A 17,752-nucleotide genomic window follows, 5' to 3' on the forward strand; every position below is an offset into this window, starting at 1 on the left:
GACCACAATGAGAATGGCTCCCAAAGAACTTTCTCAGATTCAGAAAAACGAATACAATACAAATACGTCGATATTCAAATTCCCTTCACCGTATACTTTAAAAATTATTTTGTTCTACAATATCTGGTAAAGGAATGGGAGGTCAGTTCCACTCTATTTGATTTTCAGAAGTTCAATAAATACATGCCTCTTTCAACAGGACTAGGTCCTTGAGAGATAAGAATCAGTTTTAAATACTGTCTCTTTCTTTCATGATGTACATATGCTTACGGTTTTATTACTTGATTTGTTCGGTTTTAATGAATCTGTGCTTTTGATGTCATTGTTGTTTTTAGTATGTTGATGTGAGCCACTCTGAGCACTATTCGAAAATAAATAAATAAAATGTATTTTTTAAAAAGTCTTCACATTTTAAATGTATAGAACCACAAATGAATAAATATAATTATTCCACTGGAAAAATTTAGTTATTGTTCATCCAACACTTTCTAGTTTGAATGATACTTGATATATAATATATAATATATTATATATCAATTATCTTGATATAATTGATATATTCAAATGTTATTTTGTAAGTGATCTAAAATTACAGAGCATTTTTGTTCCTAGGTGATTTGAAAAGTGGAAAATGCACCCATTGTTATGCACTGCAGGGTAAAAACATAAAAACAGACATTCCAGGCATTAGGTTTTATTCTCCTATTTTACCCTGGTATTATCTCTCTAGTATTCTAAGGGACACTGTGCTTTCCCTTAATATTAAATGTCCTGGTGCAACTTATTTGTTCAATATCAAAGGTAAATGGCGTGAGCTCTGGCCTTAGCCTTTGCTGTCTATGACAAATCTGTTTTTGTCCATTGTTAGTAATTAAGCTGTAGTAAAGATATATCATGTGTATAGAATATACTTCAAGACAAAGCCACATTCTTGCTTCCTAAAGGAGCTTGGAAAATAGCGTGCTAAACTTCAAGTATGATAGTTCAAACATGGATCTGTCCACATGTTTATATCCACAGGCATATGGAGAAGTATTTCATTCTTCAACTCTGCTGTGGAAAGAAATGTTTACATGTAGAGTGGCTGTGCTTACCACAAATGAATATGATGCCATGGAACACAGCCAGACTGAAAAAAATATACAGCTGGTTTACTCTTGGTGGGCTCTAAATACTTGAAGAACTGGTTCATAGAGGAGCCTACGAATGAGGCAATAAGCCTCCAGATGACTGTTGCAGGTAGCAGTTCCAGCAGCTTCTATAGACCCTTGTAGAGATTCTAACCCTCTCTCAGTGCCTCCCACTCACTCATCTTCTCTCTGGCAGCACCTGGCAACTTCCTGGATCAGAAGCAATAAATAAACAAGTCACAGCAAGCAGCAATTTCCATATTCCTCTCTCCTGCTCCAAGCCCAAAAAGAAGCCAGGAAGGATGAGTGAGCTAGCTATTAAAACTACAAGCTGCTACAGTCATTCAGAAACTTCTTACTGGATGGAACCTCATTTGCCAGCTTCTCTGTGCTCACACTCAGTGAAAGCTCTGACTAAAGCCCATGGGGTCTGTCTGCAGTAAAGGTGCCATAACTGATCCAGGCGGGAGGCACTCCTAGACAGGTTCAGGAAGGCTTAGCTGGCCAGCATTCCTTCCTGCCAGCACTCCTGCCTACCTCTCTGTGCAGCATTGCTATCTAGCTCAGTATATTAGAACTGAACTACTGCAAGGTATGAAGGAAGAGGGATGCATATGTACTGTGTGACAGGAGTAGCAGCACTGTATCTTACTCTAGATGTGATTTATGACACATTTGCTTAAGAGATGGCTGCAACTGCACCAACACCAACTGTAGAATTAAAATCTACCCCTTCTTGCTGATAGCTGCAAGCTAAAATAGTTCAACTGCAATGTCACTTTTAAAGATAATGCATATGTGCTGCTTTACTAAATTCCATGATGTTTGAACTTTCTTTCCTCTTTAGTATGCTTGGGAAAACAATAAATGACTGCGGTAAGTTACAAGAAAGTAAAAGGGACTACAAATGACATTGAAACTATCAGATACATGAACCATATATTACTAATAAAATAGGGACTCTGTATCCTCATTAGCAATGAAGCCATCTGTAAATCCCTTACACTTTTTGTCATGTATTTCTTTATTAATAAATGATATATATTTTATCCTATCTCCTGCTTATCAAACCATCTGGGAAACATATTAAAAATGGGTTCTAACTGAATTTGACATTCACTGGAGATGAGACATTATCCATCCAAGTTTTATGCATTAATATACTTTACTACAAATTACATTTTCTTAATAAAGTGATACATTTAGACAGTGGCTTATACACATTTGAAATACTAACATACAAATGTACATGCACATAAACATTCAGTTACTGTAGGTGTTGTTATGCTTGCTGTTACACTGTTGTTACATTCACTCCTTTTTTTGTGTTGTATCCCAAAACAATTTATTGAGTTGTGGGGAGGAGAGAAGAAGGGTAAGAGAAGGACTTTTTTCTTCTTCTCCTTTTCATCTTCACACTGCATGCTTTCTTTCTTGCCCTGTTCTGATTGAAGAGATCTTTGCATATCCTTTGGTGGATCAGGAACTGCAGATGTAAGTTGGATGCATATTGAAATGCATATTAGTGTATGGATGGTGTTCATCCACACTGTATAGCTTGCAACAGAATGTGATCCAAATGGATACCCACATAAGGATGTGCATCTGAGTGCACATTCCCCTGAAAAAAATGCAGTACAGATAGAAAGACCAATGCTCAAGCAGAGAGGCTGTAACTGGTCTTCTGTAACTGGTAAAGGCAGAACATTGTGCCTGTAGAGTGCAAGTTCTCCAAGACCAATTATTTCCCCTTCCTCAAGCATTTCAACTGCAAGGGTGGATCCAGCCTTGCAATTAAAATAATCCAGAAGGGCAAGAATATCAGCTCAGAGAACGCTCACCCTCCGTTCCTCCCACTGTTGTCTTTTAAACAACGGGGAACATTCTGTCATACAGTTTACATCAGCCTTCCCCAATCTGGTGCCCTCCAAATGTGTTGGACCACAACTCCCAGCTTCCCTAGCCAGCATGGAACTGGCTATGCTGGATGTTGGGTATGATGGGAGCTGTAGTCAATACATATGGAGTGAACCAGGTTAGGTAAGGCTGGCTTACATAGAGGGTACTGGGGTCAGAGGATGCATGACTCATGGTTTGGGCAGGCCACTTGCTTCCCTTCAGCTTACTGCAGAAGGTGCAGAAAAGGGCAACTCAAATGATCAAGGGGGGGCGGGAGCATCTCTCCTATGAGAGAAGGTTACAACAGCTGGGATTGTTTAGTTTGGAAAAAAAGGAGGGTAAGGGGAGACACGATAGAGTTGTACAAAATTATGCATGGTGTGGAGAATGTGGATAGGGAGACATTTTTCTCCCTCTCTCAAAATACTAGAACCCGGGGTCATCCCAAGAAGCTGATTGGTGGGAGATTCAGGACAGATCAAAGGAAGTACTTCTTCACACAGTGCATAGTTAAACTATGGAATTCACTATCATGGGAAGTAGTGATGGCCACCAGCTTGGATGGCTTTACAAGGGAGTTAGACAAATTCCTGGAGGAAAAGGCTATCAATGGCTACTAGTCTTAATGGCTATGTGCTACCTCCAGTACCTGAGGCAGTGAGCCTATGTACACCAGTTGATGGGGAACATGGGTGGGAGGGTGCTGTTGCACTCATGCCCTGCTTGTGGGTTCCTGGTCAACAGCTGGTTGGCCACTGTGTGAACAGAATGCTGGACTACATGGACCCCTGTTCTGATCCAGCATAGCGCTTTTTATGTTCATATGTTCTTATGCCCAAGTCTGGTGACTGAGGGACATATGCATGAGCAGCCCTCACGTCCAGCTGGGTTTGAGCGGCAAATAGGGGGTTGTTTTCTACATACCTCAGGGCATTCCCCCCACCAGTATGCAGAAACCCAACCCACTCTCTTCCCCAATTTGCCTCCCAGGGCATTCAACCTTGTTGAAGCTAAGCAAGTCTGGCTCTGGTCACTGCCTAGGTGGGAGATCACCCGGAAACCCTATATATACCACCCTGAGTTCCATCATGGAAGACTAGTAGTACATGAGTGAGATAATAAATAATAACCCACTTGAAAACAGGGGTGGGTGAGAGATTTGTAGCAGTCCATGTGCTTACATAAAAATAACTACTGCTGTAATCCTATGAACACTTACCTTGGAATAACTCCCACTGAACTCATTAGGATTTACTTCCTGATAAACAAGTGTGGGATTGTACTGTAAAACAGTATACACAGCAACCAATATACATAGATGTTATCTCACACATTGCCTAAGCAAGACATCCAAAATATGCACAAGAGGTAGAAACAAAGTATTCAGCAACAAACATACCATTGGGGCAGCATGTAATACATGGCATCTATCAGTCATTAAAGGCAAGTCATGCAATCCAACAGCCAGTACCCATCAATCAGTGCAGGCAATATGCACAAGCCAACACATCAGCAAAAGCAACACACATATATGCCAGCATCCAATGCACAAACACCAGTACAGGTATCCTCCCAACCCTTGGGCAACCAACATGTATATATATATATATATATATATATATATATCAATCAGTCAGCACACCTGTTCATATGTCACAATAAGCCACGGTGGCTGGGGAATTTCCAGTAACCACGGTGGCTCAGCATGTTGTGTGGGGAGAGAAAACCATGTTCCTGTGGTTACTAAACCACCTCCACTAACCACCCCCCTGCAAAAGGGTTAAGGGCCCCCAGGAAGGCTTATTATGTCATCTGGCAGGCTCCCCAGTGGTTAAAACGGGCTCCAGAGGACTTCCAGGCCACGACCGTAAAATCCACCAGCTAGAGTGTCTGCTGCTGCGGGCAATGCTCTAGCCACTGTGGACTTTCTCTATGGTCACATGGCCAGCCAGGATGATGGAGTGACCGCCTGGAGCCTGTTCGCACCGCAGAGGACATCTGGATGTGCACAAACCACTCAAGGAAGCTCACCCGGTAACTATGGAGGCGGGGGGTAGCAGAGCCACACAACGCCACATGGTTCCTGGTCATGTGACAGACCCAAGTGTCGTGGTTCCACTAATCTCCCCCTCGGTAGTTCCCCTAACCACCACCACCACCCCATGCGCGTGTGAATACGCCCATTATGTTGTACATCTGAACTGTCTGCAAGCCACCCTGAATGTTCTTTTTTTTTTTTTCATTCTAAGGTAGGATATGACATTTAAAATAAAAAAAATAATGTAGGCCATGCACACAGACCTCATCACACAGACCCAGGCCAAAAGGTCCAAGAAATGCACTCATAGGACATACTGGAAAAGAAGTAACACCAAATGGCTATTGGAACACATTGGTCTTAATGCGTCATTAGAAACTTAACTTTCAGAAACTCAAGATGTGTGTTTTAATGGACTTTCAGTGTCATTTTTTTTAGTAACCTCCTGCACTCAGGGGAAGGGCTGCAGTAGGGAAAGGGTCGTAGCTCGCTAGTACAGCATCTGCTTTATACACAGAAGTTCCCAGGTTCAATCCCTGGCATCACCAGGTAGGTTGGAAAAATTCCTGCCTGAAACCCTGGAGAGCCGCTGCCAATCGGTGCTGACAATACGGGGCTAGATGGGCAAGTGGTCTGACTCAGTATGCCTTATGTTCCACTTCCGATGTCCCACTTAAATCTCAACAGCAAACACACACACACAGAGAGAGCAGTAAATGCAGCAATACACGCCCCCGCCCCGTCCCCAACACACACCTCCAACAATGATCACAAGTACATCCAGACCTCAGGATCCAAACCACCAATTACTCGCAGTCAACCCTTCCTCGTGAATTAACCTGTCCCATTACAGCCGGCATTTGCACAAGTGCTCAGCACTGCCCACCTAAGCAGCAGTTCTCGCACACTGAAGCTGCCTGGCAGCCATGTGAGGCATTCATACCCTCCAACATTTCACAGATGAAGAAAGAGACACCCTTGTGGACTCGCAACTACTATCACACCAAAGACAACTTCCCGCACATTCACCTCCACGCAGTGCGCGTTGCTAAAGGCTCTCAGTCATTTTCCACGCGTTTACTCTGTGACCGACAGCCAGACCTGCGGTGGCTTTTACAGGCAGGTATGTTAATAAAAACTTTTTTGAACATTTCTTTTAAAGATCATATAATGTACACACACTCCGTTTTTGGCCCTCGAGGGCAAGCTGGTGCCCCCAGGGATTAAGCCTCCCATCGTCTCTGCCCATTGCCTATGCTGGTTGGGGATTATGGGAGTTGTACTCGATTACATCTGGAAGGCACCAGGTTGGGGTGCACACTTTCCTGGGAATAAGCTCTTTGGGGAGTAAGTGAGACTGAGAACAAACATGCATAGGATCATAAGGCAGCTTTCCCCAGCCTGGAGCCCTCCAGGTGTTTTCATCCACAACTCCCAGGGTTCCTGACTGGATGGTGATGATGGAAGTCCAAAACATCTGGAGGGCACCATGTTGGCGAAGGCTGGTTTAGGGCCAAGCTAGACATGATGTTAAATGCTTCTTTACGTTTAATGCATAGGTTTTAAGGCATCTAAATAGCACTGGTGGGGGGGGACACCAATGACTGGGTTTCAGCAGGCACGGAGGGGGGATGCAGCCCGTTCCTCCCCTGATGCCGTCCTGAGGAAAGTCCCTTTTCCGAAGCTGGAATTGGCGGCGGGGGGTGGGGGTGGGGGATGGAATCCTCCAGGAAAGGCAAAACGCAGCTTCAGAGGAGGGATTTTCTTCAGGACAGCAGCAGGGGAGGAAAGGGTAACATTCCCCCCGCCCCCGCTGCTGAAAGCCCATGACGAGCAGATCCTTTCCGTTCACTTGTGTTTAAACCCCCGCAGGTTAACTGCAAAGACGTATTTAAAGTCACGCCCAGTTTGGCCCTACGGCTCGGCGCCAGCAGCGGGCATGGGGCCGCGCCCGCTGCATCGCCTCAGCTCTCAAGCGCCTCCAAGGCAAGCCCGTGGCTGGGTCTGGGCGGGCAGCTCGCGGATGGGAAGGCAGCGCGCCCGCCGAGCGGAGCGGGAGGCAGCGCCCGCGAATGCGCACGTGCGCCCTGAAGGGAACGAACGCCGGCGACAAGCGGGGAAAGGGGGTCCCCCAGGGCCGCATACCGGCACGGGGGGACCGTCCCTGGCGGAGCGAGGGGGAGAGTCGGCGCGCCTCTGCCTCTCTCGCCCGGCCCCCCTCGCGCTCTCCTCCTCACCTTGCCTGCAGTCACAGTAGCCCCAGTCAACCCTGCCGCGGCTGTTCCTGTAGAAGCACCACGGCCTGCTCCTGCCGTCGGGGTTCCTGCAGAAGTTGCGCTGCCCTCGCAGCCCGCTGCCCTGAGGCGTCCGCTCCAGGAACGTGGGCACGTCCGCCCAGGGCAGGCACTCGGCGCCGGCCTCCGTCACGTTGGCGAAGCGCCCGCCGCCTCGGGGACAGCCGCCGCCGCCGCCGCCGCCGGGCTGCTGGTGCTGGAGCGGCAGGGGCGGCGGGGAGCGCGGCTGAGGGCGGGCGACGCCCCGAGACGGAGGAGAGGAGCGACCCGCCGCGGAGCCGCCCGCCTCGGGGAGCGTCCCGAGCGCCAGCGCCGCCGCCGCCGCCAGGACGACGCGGGCGACCGTCATGGTGCCAGCCTCGCTCGCTTTGGCCCATCGCCCCTCGGCTCCGGCGCCCCGGCTGGGGAAGGGGAGGCGGGGCCGCGGCGTCCCACGGATCCCCCCACCCGCCACCCCGCAGCGCGGGGGACGGCGGCGCGCAGCCCGCCTGCCCTCCCCGCCGCGCCGCGCCGCGCCGCCTCAAGGGCAGCGGCAGCTTCAGCGCCCGAAATAGGAACGCCCGCCGCGGCGCGAGCCTGCCCCCATCGCCACCGCAATCCCGAACACCCTTCCGGAAAAGGCGGCGATCCCCAAATCGACGGAATAGACGCCCTAGGAAAGTGCGTCTAGGAGTTGCAGGCGGTGGAGGCGGGGGGCTCCAGTCTGGATGGGGCGGTGCGTCCATTCCGGGATTCAGTCAGAACCAGCCAGAACTCCAAAGTTGCTATCTAAAGCGCTGAACCTATTTGGGGGATAGGGCTCAGCACCTTGGGTAGCTCCTTTAGAGTTCTGGCTGAAACATAGAATGGATGCACAGCCCCACCGAAATCGGAGCCACCAGCCTCCACCGATTGCACGCCCCCCCCCCCCCCCGCTCTCACTCTCTCCCACGTACACAACCGGCATAGTAATTTGGAGTTTATTTCATTTTATCTATTATTACATTTACATACCTTTCTTCCTCTTGCAAGGAAGCCAAGGCGTCTTACGTCGTTCTTCTCTCCATTTTACCCTCACAACAACCCTGTGAGGTGGGTTAGGCTGAGAGTCAGTGACTGGCTCAAAGTCACCCAGTGCGCTTCATGGCCGAGTGGGGACTAGAACCCGGATCTCCCGAGTCCCAGTCCAACACTCTAGCCACTACACCACACTGGCTCGTACATTTCCTCAGCTTTTCACAGCTACACCACTGGCAGAAATTCAACAGGTAAAGCATTTCCTTCCAAGAACTGCATCTCCATCCTGGAGGAAAGCAGCACGCTTTCATTTCGGCTTTTCTGGGAACTGGCAATCTCACCATGTTCTGACCTGGGTCCCCTTCCACTAAAGCCTCATGCGACATGTATCTTGATGTCGGGAGCTGCTTATGGTGGTCACTCAGTGAGGAAGACAGGCGCTTTGCACATGCTCAGAGACGTGAATGTTACCAGCCTGAACCGCGATCCCGAACCCTGAACACCGCCAGGGCGCAAAGAGCGTTCATATCGGAGAGGTCGAAAGGAGAGCTTAGGATGCTGCGGGCGGGCCAAGAAATGGAGGATGGGGGAGATCGTGGCTCAAGCGACAGGGCACCTGCTTTGCATGCAGAATGCCCCACGTTCAGTCCCTCCAGTCTGCAGGTAGATGTGGGAGATAGAGGGAGGATCTCATCCAACCGAGGAGACTTCCCCCTGCGCGGGTTTAGGAATGGGCAGGGGAGGCTGGTGGCTATTTGGGGACTGGGTTCAGCACCTTAGCTAGCTCCTGTAGTGTTCTGACTGGTTCTGGCTGAAACCCAGAGCGGATTCACAGCCCCACTGACATCAGAGCCACCAGCCTCCACTGGGAATGGGATGCTGTTCGCTGGCATGCTCCGAACCAACACAATGCGGTGCTTAGAGCCCATTGACTTCATTGGTGCCATCGAGTTATATCCCATAGCACTCTAACTTAAGCCCAATTTATTTCAATGCGTCTACTCTAAGTAAGACTCACACTGACTACAACCCATTACTCGAAAAGAGATTCGGAAGGGGCAATCCGAGCTGCACCTTTGGCAAAGAGATGGACCCGCACGTCCCCCTGCTCTCCCCCCCCCCCGTAACCCTTATCCTCCTTGGGGGTGGCCGGGGGGGCAGGTTCCCCTGAAAAAAGGCTTGAGAGGAGGAGCGGGGGAAGTTTGGAAGTCACGGTGGCAGAGGTAGGGAGCTCTGGCCCGCCTGGTTTCCAAAGGCGACCGGCTTCTGCTGCCAAGCCCAGCCGCCGCCGCCGGGCGCATGACTAGCGCTCCATCGCCGCCTCTTGTCCAACTTCGGAACGCTGCCATTCTTGCGCGCGCCTTGTACGCAAAACGTCCCGGGGTCCGGTCCTCTGTCCGCTGTCACATCTCAGAGATTCTCCACTGACACGCTTCAGCTCATCTTCACCTCACTCCCGAAGGCTGCGAACCACACGAGGGCACCCGTTGGGAAATCCGCTGGGACGTGCTGCCGTCGAATGCATTTTGGGCCCGAGTGTTATGTTTTAGGGTCCGCCAAGACACTTGCTCCACAGTCAATTAACAAAGACCCTTGGGAGTTAATCAGATTACACCACACAAAGCAGTTTCATGGTTTCTGCTTTGTCATGTAATTCCACTCCGCACACATTAATTCCCATTCGTACCTACGTCATTCAGTTCCTCATTCACTCCTTGCTTTCAGTGGTCATTCTAAAGGGCTCCCTTGCTTTCAGCAACAATGCTGGGGGGTTTTCCCCCTGCCATTCATTTTACTCGATTGGTATGTTCCCCACACACCAAGATTCTTACTTCAAACTCCACAGTGCCCGAAGGTGCCTGGATCCCAGGACATTGGGTGTTTCTGTTTGCTGTATCAGAGAAGCTTTAAATATGACCTTTAAAACTGCCTTATAAAGTTAGGCATCCATGATCGGCTTCCCACAGCAGTCTTCTGTTCCTTTGTGTGGAGTGGCCCCAATCCAAATAAAGTTACCATGACAACGTCCCACTGAAATCAATAGAATGCTAGTTCAATAGCACTAACGTAAGTCCCATTGCTTTCAATAGGACTTGAATCATGATCCTTTGCATGTTTGCTCAGAAGTCCCATTGAATTCAATGAAACTTACTCCTGGGTAAGTATGCATAGGAATGTGCCTTATCGCACAAGCCTAAACATGTTAGAAATAAGTACCAGTTTGTTTAATGGAGACATACTCCCTGGTAAGTGTGTGCATTGGACTAAAGCCAGACTTATCACTAACTTCAGCTGGACTGGGGCCAGTAATTAGAAACTATGAGTATGAAGATATGGATTTTTTTCCCTCTTTCTTAGTATGTCCTTGCTTGTTCTCTGCCTATTCAACCTCTGTAATTGTAGTTAAGAAGATATTACAGATTTTAAGTATGTATTTAACCTTTTTATGCCATCCTTCATCATATAAGATTTCAGGGCAGTGTGCAAACATTGGAAACAATGCAATAAAAACAAAAAGCAATGATAAACGCAGCAGGTAAAACCTGAATTCTATAATTTGTTGATCAACTTATATCAGTTAAAATGCCTGGGTAGATAAAAATGTTTCTGCCAGGTGCCTAAATGACAACATCCTTTGGGAAGGGCAATCCGTCACTACAAATAAACCCCCCTTTTTTGTTGATTATTGTCTTGCTTCAGATGGAAAAAGTACACGGAGAAGGGCCTTGGCAGAAGATCTTAAAAGTACAGATAGGTGAATATGGGAGTAGGTGCTCCCTCAGGTATTTGGGTCCTCTGCCATTTAGGGCCTTGAAGCACCTTGAATCGGGTCTGGTAGTGAACAGGCAGCCAGTGACACTTTTAAAACTGGTGTAATATGGATAAACGGGGCTGTTCCAGTCAGAATTCTGAGAGCCATATTCTGTACTAATTGAAGCTTTTGAACTGTCTTCAAGGGCAGCCCCACATATAACACGTTGCAGTAATTCAACCAGGCATGAATCACCATGGCCAGACTATGCCTGTTCAGAAGGGGCACAAATGGTGAAACAGGCACAGCTGGTAAAAGGCACACTTCACTGGAAAAAGGAACCCCTCGCAGTGTGAATGCAACCCCATCCAAAACAGGCTGAGCATCCTTTCATGGGAATTATCTACCCACAGTGACTCCATCTTGTCCAGATTCAACATCAGTTTATAGGCCCTCATTAAGAGCATTACCAAATCCAGGGCTTCCAAATCAGAACTTCTGCAGCCTCCCCTAGCTCAGATGACAAAGAAAACTAGAACTCAGTGTCACCTGCACTTTGATGACATGCACCTAAGTCCAAATTCACCAAGCAGCTTCAGATAAGTGTTAAAACACACACACACACACAAAAACCCATGGAGGATAGGATGGAATGCTGTGGCACTAAATAGCACACATGTCAAGGGGTGGAACAGAAATCCCCCATACTATCTTTTGGAACATACCCTGCAGAAAGCAGCAGAATCACTGTATCACTGTATCTCCAATTCCCAACAACAGAGCCAGTCCAGAAAGATACCATGACTGAGTATATCAAAAGCTAAGAAGAATCAAGAGGGTTAAATTCCCCCTGTCTGTCTCCCAATAGAGGTCACCCATCAGAGTGAACAAGACTGTTTCAGTGCCAAAACTTGTGTTTAAACACAAATTTAAAATCCAAAGCTGGACTGAAATGGGTCCAGAAATAATCCATTTCATCCAAGAGCGCCCAGAGTTGGACATCCACCAATTGCTTGTGGCCTTTGCCCACACTAACTAGTGAGCAAGCCCCATTGAACACAGTGGGACTTACTTCCGAGTATGCATGCATAGGATTGCAGCCTGGCAAAGCAATCCTATTGTGGGGGATGGGGGGCATGGGGGGTGCATGTTGAGGGAGGGGGGAGAAACCATGGCAAAGCAACTGCCATATCCAAAGACCTGTAGACTCACTGTGGCCAGGGCAGGAGGTGTTCAGTGAGTGGGAAATTACTACACCAGACCACGGCTGTCATAATTTGGTTGGGGGCAGGGCAGCTCTTAAGAGAACAAGTGGGCTTAGAATCCTTAGATTACTTAGAATGTCAGCAGGACATCTATGCCCACAGAGCTTTCTCCAGACATAATGGGAGGGGTATGTGTTTCCAGTGGCATAAGTGCCATCCTGCCACTGAGCTAAGGAGAGCAACACTTAAACCGTTTCCTATGATCTCTCACCTGGCCAAATGAAGGATTGCGCCCTAAGTGAATGATGGAAAGTAACATGACCATAACATGAGCAAGAGCAGGTATTAACAACTTTTCGGTATTTATTCGCAAACCTTTTTAAAAAATCTTTTATTAAACACAGGTTGGCAGGATCCCTTTACATAATTTATTTATTTATTGCATTTATATCCCGCCTTTTTTCCTCTTGCAAGGAACCCAAGGCGGCTTCCTCCTCCTCTCCGTTTTATCCTCACAACAACAACCCTGTGAGGTGGGTTGGGCTGAGAGTCTGTGACTGGCCCAAAGTCACCCAGTGAGCTTCCATGGCCGAGTGGGGACTAGAACCCGGCTCTCCAAGAACCAAAGATTAGCATGCCAGGATTTCTCTAGCAAAAGGGTACAGAACTTCTTTTAGCTGAGGGCTGAATTTCATTTTGGAGAAGCTCTTGGGGGCTGCATTCCAGTAATGGGTGTGGCCAAAGGCAAAAGGGGTGAGGCCAACCCCCCCCAAAGTACCAGCATATTTTACCTTAAAGCTCTTATCGCCAGTAACTGAGACTTAGAAGAGGTATTTCAATCTTTTAGAATGGGGGGGGGGAAGCCCAGGAAACCACCAAATGATGGAGGAATGGGGTGGGGGTGGGGAAGGGGGCATAGCCTTCTGGGGACCTCCGGACGGCCAGATTTGGCCCCCGAGCCTCAGGTTCTACACCCCTGCTCTAGTATAATATTGTTACTTTAGAATTTGAAAGCTTGTTTTTGCACAGAAGAAAAATGTCTTTTTATTTCATTACTGAGACTTGAAAATAAGAAGCCAGCCCAAAGAACTGAAAACATCTGTAAAGGTTTTATTATGCATTAATCACACTGACAATTCTTTTCTTTCTTTCTTTCTTTCTTTCTCTTTCTTTCTTTCTTTCTTTCTTTTAAAGAGATATTCAGAGCAACCACATAATAGAAAACATTAGAAACTATCTGTTGAAGAAATCTGCTAATTATATATTTTTGGGCAGCATTCCAGAACTTCAAGTATATAATCTGTGTTCAATAAAGTTTGCAACAATGCCTGAAGACAGAAATACTTGCCTTTAAGAACTAAGTGTTTAAGAACACTTTACCACCAAGAACATATTTGAGCAGTAGTGAAAGAGATTTGGCTCCCACCCATAGATATCAATGGAAATTCTCATATTTGGCAAATATTCAGCACATTACTTAGTAGGGGCACATCCTATACTCAAGATCCACTGACCAAAGGGCTATAGATTTGGTGGAAAATAATGCTGTGCCAAAAATTTCTCCCACATGTTTTCCAACCAGTCTCATTCAATTTGATAGAAAAGAAATTGCTTTCGAAAAGAACTTCAAAGACGGAGATAATTCAGAGAAATTCTCATGGGTTGGGTTTGGGGTTCTTGGGCTTACCTTACTTATGAGGTGGCTGAGGAGTGTGCATGAGTGTCCTGTCTGTCATCATACAATCATCTCTGTGGCAGCCTGTAGCCTCCTCAGCTTCCCACACTTCAGTTAAAGCCATCCTGAGGAAGACATCATGAGGCAATTCCTTCCATGGGGCTTTTTCAGTTCAGGAAGTGTAGGTGGCCTGGGAGGCTGCAGAGCAATGGAAAGACGTGCAATAGAGAGAGAAAACACCCACCATTGAGTTGCCTTGCTTGCTGCTGCTGCCTGGTTCAATGTTTTTCTTCCACTAGGGAGTGGCAGGTGTAAAATGCTTTGCTCATGGGGGATTCAAACCAGCAACTTCCTAACTTTGCCATTGCTTTGACAGTACTATAGGGTAACCTTGGCTGTGCCTGTGGCTGTTGCCTAGTTCATTTCTTGAATGTTGGGGGCATGCCAACATGACAGATTCATCCCCAGCTTGGCCTATGGTGGCGTGCTCCTCACTGGTGGGCCATGGCAATGTTTCCAGGGATGCTGTGAACATATATGTCATTTTTATGCTCTGTTCATATTTCCTGGCTGTGTTTTTTCCCCCTCAGCTATAAGGTGAGTATTCATTGGATACAGCAGGTGTTCTGCAGATGTAGCGGCTGTATATCTCGAGTCCTGGCATAATGTGACTATATAGGATTGCTCTGTGAGTATAACTCCAAGCCTTCATTTTTTCTTTCTTTCTTTGCATGTGCAGGTAATTGTATTGTAAGCCAATTAATGGAATTTTGCTGATGAATAATCCAGGAAGTCTTAATATTTAAGCTCCAGTCCTAAATACTATTTTTTAAAATGTCCGTTCCATCATTAACATGCTACTGAAATGTCAAGGTGTAGCTCTGGTTTTGTTCTGAAAATCAGAAAGTCTTTATGTATCATTAACCATTATTTCAAATATCACCACACCCTCCAAATCATTCACATTTCCATCGTTCACAGGTAGAGGCTTCTGCTGCTTTAAAGGTCCCCCCCACCCCACAACCTAGTATTGGTGTAGACACTTTCCCACTTGCTCAGTCCTGAATATAGCTCTGTGCTAATAGTGTTGGTGAAACAGCAGCAGTTATTCATTTCAGGTACAGCGGTTTTCCCCCGCCATCCCCATCAAGTGGATAAAAGTTGAAAAAGATATATGTATCTTCCTGTAATCCTCAAATGAATGAATAAAAACTAAATTGCTGCATATCCAAAACGGCATTGAAATTATACATGCCTATGCATGCAAGTTATACAAGTAATAAAAAACAGGTAAACCAGTCAAAATCCTTCTTCAGGTATGAAGCATACTTGGTGATCTGCCTGGGCCAGTCATGATCTCACAGGCCCAGTTCACACGTAATGACAACTCAGCATTTTTTAAAACTCCGGATTGCTGTAAACAAGGCAGCATGATAGTCACTGTGGCTTGAGCACTCCCATTTAGCTCCTCCTACCAGTGGGTATGGCTGAACAACCCAAGGTTTGTTTATCATGACATCTGAACCCAGAATTCTGGCATGTCACTCACTCACCAAGCCAGAGTTGGGACAACCCTGAGTTGTTTAGCTGCTCCTGCTGGGAAGAAAAAGTGGGAGTGCTCGAGCCATGACGACTAGCACACTGGCTCATTCAAAACAACCCAGGGTTTAAAACATGAAGGGCAGGCCACTTGTTGGACTGCAATAATAAGATGATGCTGGACTGCAATTCCCATCATGCCTCACCAGTGGCAATGTTGGCTAGGGCTGATGGGAGTTAAATCCATCATCTGGAGGTCCACAAGTCTGGTCTACATACAAAGCCACTATGGACCCTCCCCTTATGAAATTCCCCACCATTTCAAAAGAGATTGGTCACATAGTATGACTTGCTCCATGCAGTGAGTCATCAGGACTACAAGGCAGAGCATCTTCCTAGTAAAGGGTTCCCAAGTAGTGTAGTGACTCTGCCAACCTTTATTGTTGTTGTTGAGTCGTTCAGTCATGTCCGACTCTTCGTGACCCCATGGACCATAGCACGCCAGGCCTTCCTGTCCCCCGCTCTCTCCCGGAGCATGCTCAAGTTCATATTCATTGCATCAGTGATGCTATCTAGCCATCTCATCCTCTGCCATCCCCTTCTCCTTTTGCCTTCAGTCTATCCCAGCATCAGGGTCTTTTCCAGGGAGTTTTCTCTTCGCATTAGGTGGCCAAAATATTGGAGCTTCAGCTTCAATATCTGTCCTTCCAATGAGCAGCCAGGGTTGATTTCCTTTAGGATTGACTGATCTGACCTCCTTGCAGTCCAGGGGACTCGTAAGAGTCTTCTCCAGCACCACAGTTTGAAGGCATCAATTCTTCGGCGCTCAGCCTTCCTTATAGTCCAGCTCTCACAGCCATACGTTACTACTGGGAAAACCATAGCTTTGATTATACGGACCTTTGTCGGCAAGGTGATGTCTCTGCTTCTTACTATGCTGTCTAGGTTTGCCACAGCGTTCCTCCCAAGGAGCAAGCGTCTTTTAATTTCATGGCTGCAGTCACCGTCTGCGGTGATCTTGGAGCCCAAGAAAATAAAATCTGTCACTGCTTCCATTTCTTCCCCTTCTATATGCCAGGAAGCGATGGGGCCACATGCCATGATCTTCGTTTTTTTAATGTTGAGTTTCAAACCAGCTTTTGCACACTCCACTTTCACCCTCAACAAGAGGCTCTTTAGATCTTCTTCACTTTCTTCCATTAGGATGGTATCAGCTATAAGGTCTTTATATTAAAGCTCAGATTTTGCCTGGCCAATAATAGGCTTTCTTGGCTTGTTCTCTGGCTCTGACCTTCACGTCTAGCTCCCACTCCCACTGCCTACCATCATTTCTGACACAACTGTAGTTATGTAAAAAGAAATGACATTCAGATTGGCACAACTGCCTTCAGTTCAAAAGGTTCATACTACCTCATCATTTTAACACTAATGTGCCTCTCCTAATCCTCCATATTACTGCAAGATATGAATGGATGTGAACTGATGAAACAAACTGCACAGAGGAATAACTGGAACTTTTCCCTTCTGTTCTCTCTCTCTCTCATGAACTATCAACTCCTTGTTAGCAACAGTGATACTAAAGTATTTCTGATATTTCCTGCAGGATTTTTAAGGCATCTTTTGGAAACCTGATAGCAATTCAGATGCAACATGTAAAAGGGATTAAGTATCTGCCAAAGCACTGCAGCAGCTCAGAGGACTATAAGAATTAATTTAGCAGCAATCTACAGCTGAATATATGAAATGGCTTCTTGGGTATGCTACTAATCATCATTTTGTCAAGTTATTATATTACTGAGGTCAAGAAAGTCTATACATTGATTCCGAAATATGTATTGGAGTACAAATATATATTCAGGCACATCTACTTGAACTATAGAATATTTCTAGTGAGTTGTAACACATCGGTAACTCAATACAAACCAGTAGCAGGAAAATAAGATCATATATATTAGTAACAACCAAGAGTAATTTGGAAAATATTTCTATTCAAGCACACAGAAGAGACATAACTAAAATATGTGTCCCAAACACTGAATGGTGAAAAGAACAAATTTTGTTCAATGCCTTATCTAATAAACTATAAGTTGTACAGCATTTTGCTGAATTAACAATCTTGCTATTGCCTAATAAATGGGTGGGGAACCTCAGGCCTTGGTGCCAAATCTAGCCATCCTGGGGTCCAAATCTAGCCCTCCAGGGTTGTCCAAATGATCCCCTTCCC

The 17,752-nt window shown here is 46.6% G+C and overlaps 1 protein-coding gene across 1 annotated transcript in view; it reads right to left on the reverse strand.

The window, feature by feature from the left end:
• The window catches only part of PRSS12 (serine protease 12), an 82,888-nt gene extending 74,980 nt beyond the window's left edge, over positions 1-7,908 (reverse strand). The window contains exon 1 of the mRNA XM_084855908.1: positions 7,305-7,908. Coding sequence (XP_084712034.1) covers positions 7,305-7,710 — 406 coding nt within the window. The 5' untranslated portion in view covers positions 7,711-7,908. The remainder of the gene's footprint in view (positions 1-7,304) is intronic.
• Between the last annotated feature and the right edge of the window lie 9,844 nt (positions 7,909-17,752).

The sequence above is a fragment of the Heloderma suspectum genome, chromosome 5 (genome assembly GCF_057233095.1).
Source record: "Heloderma suspectum isolate Gila_16-S chromosome 5, 16-S_ref, whole genome shotgun sequence".
Lineage (NCBI taxonomy): Eukaryota > Metazoa > Chordata > Lepidosauria > Squamata > Helodermatidae > Heloderma > Heloderma suspectum.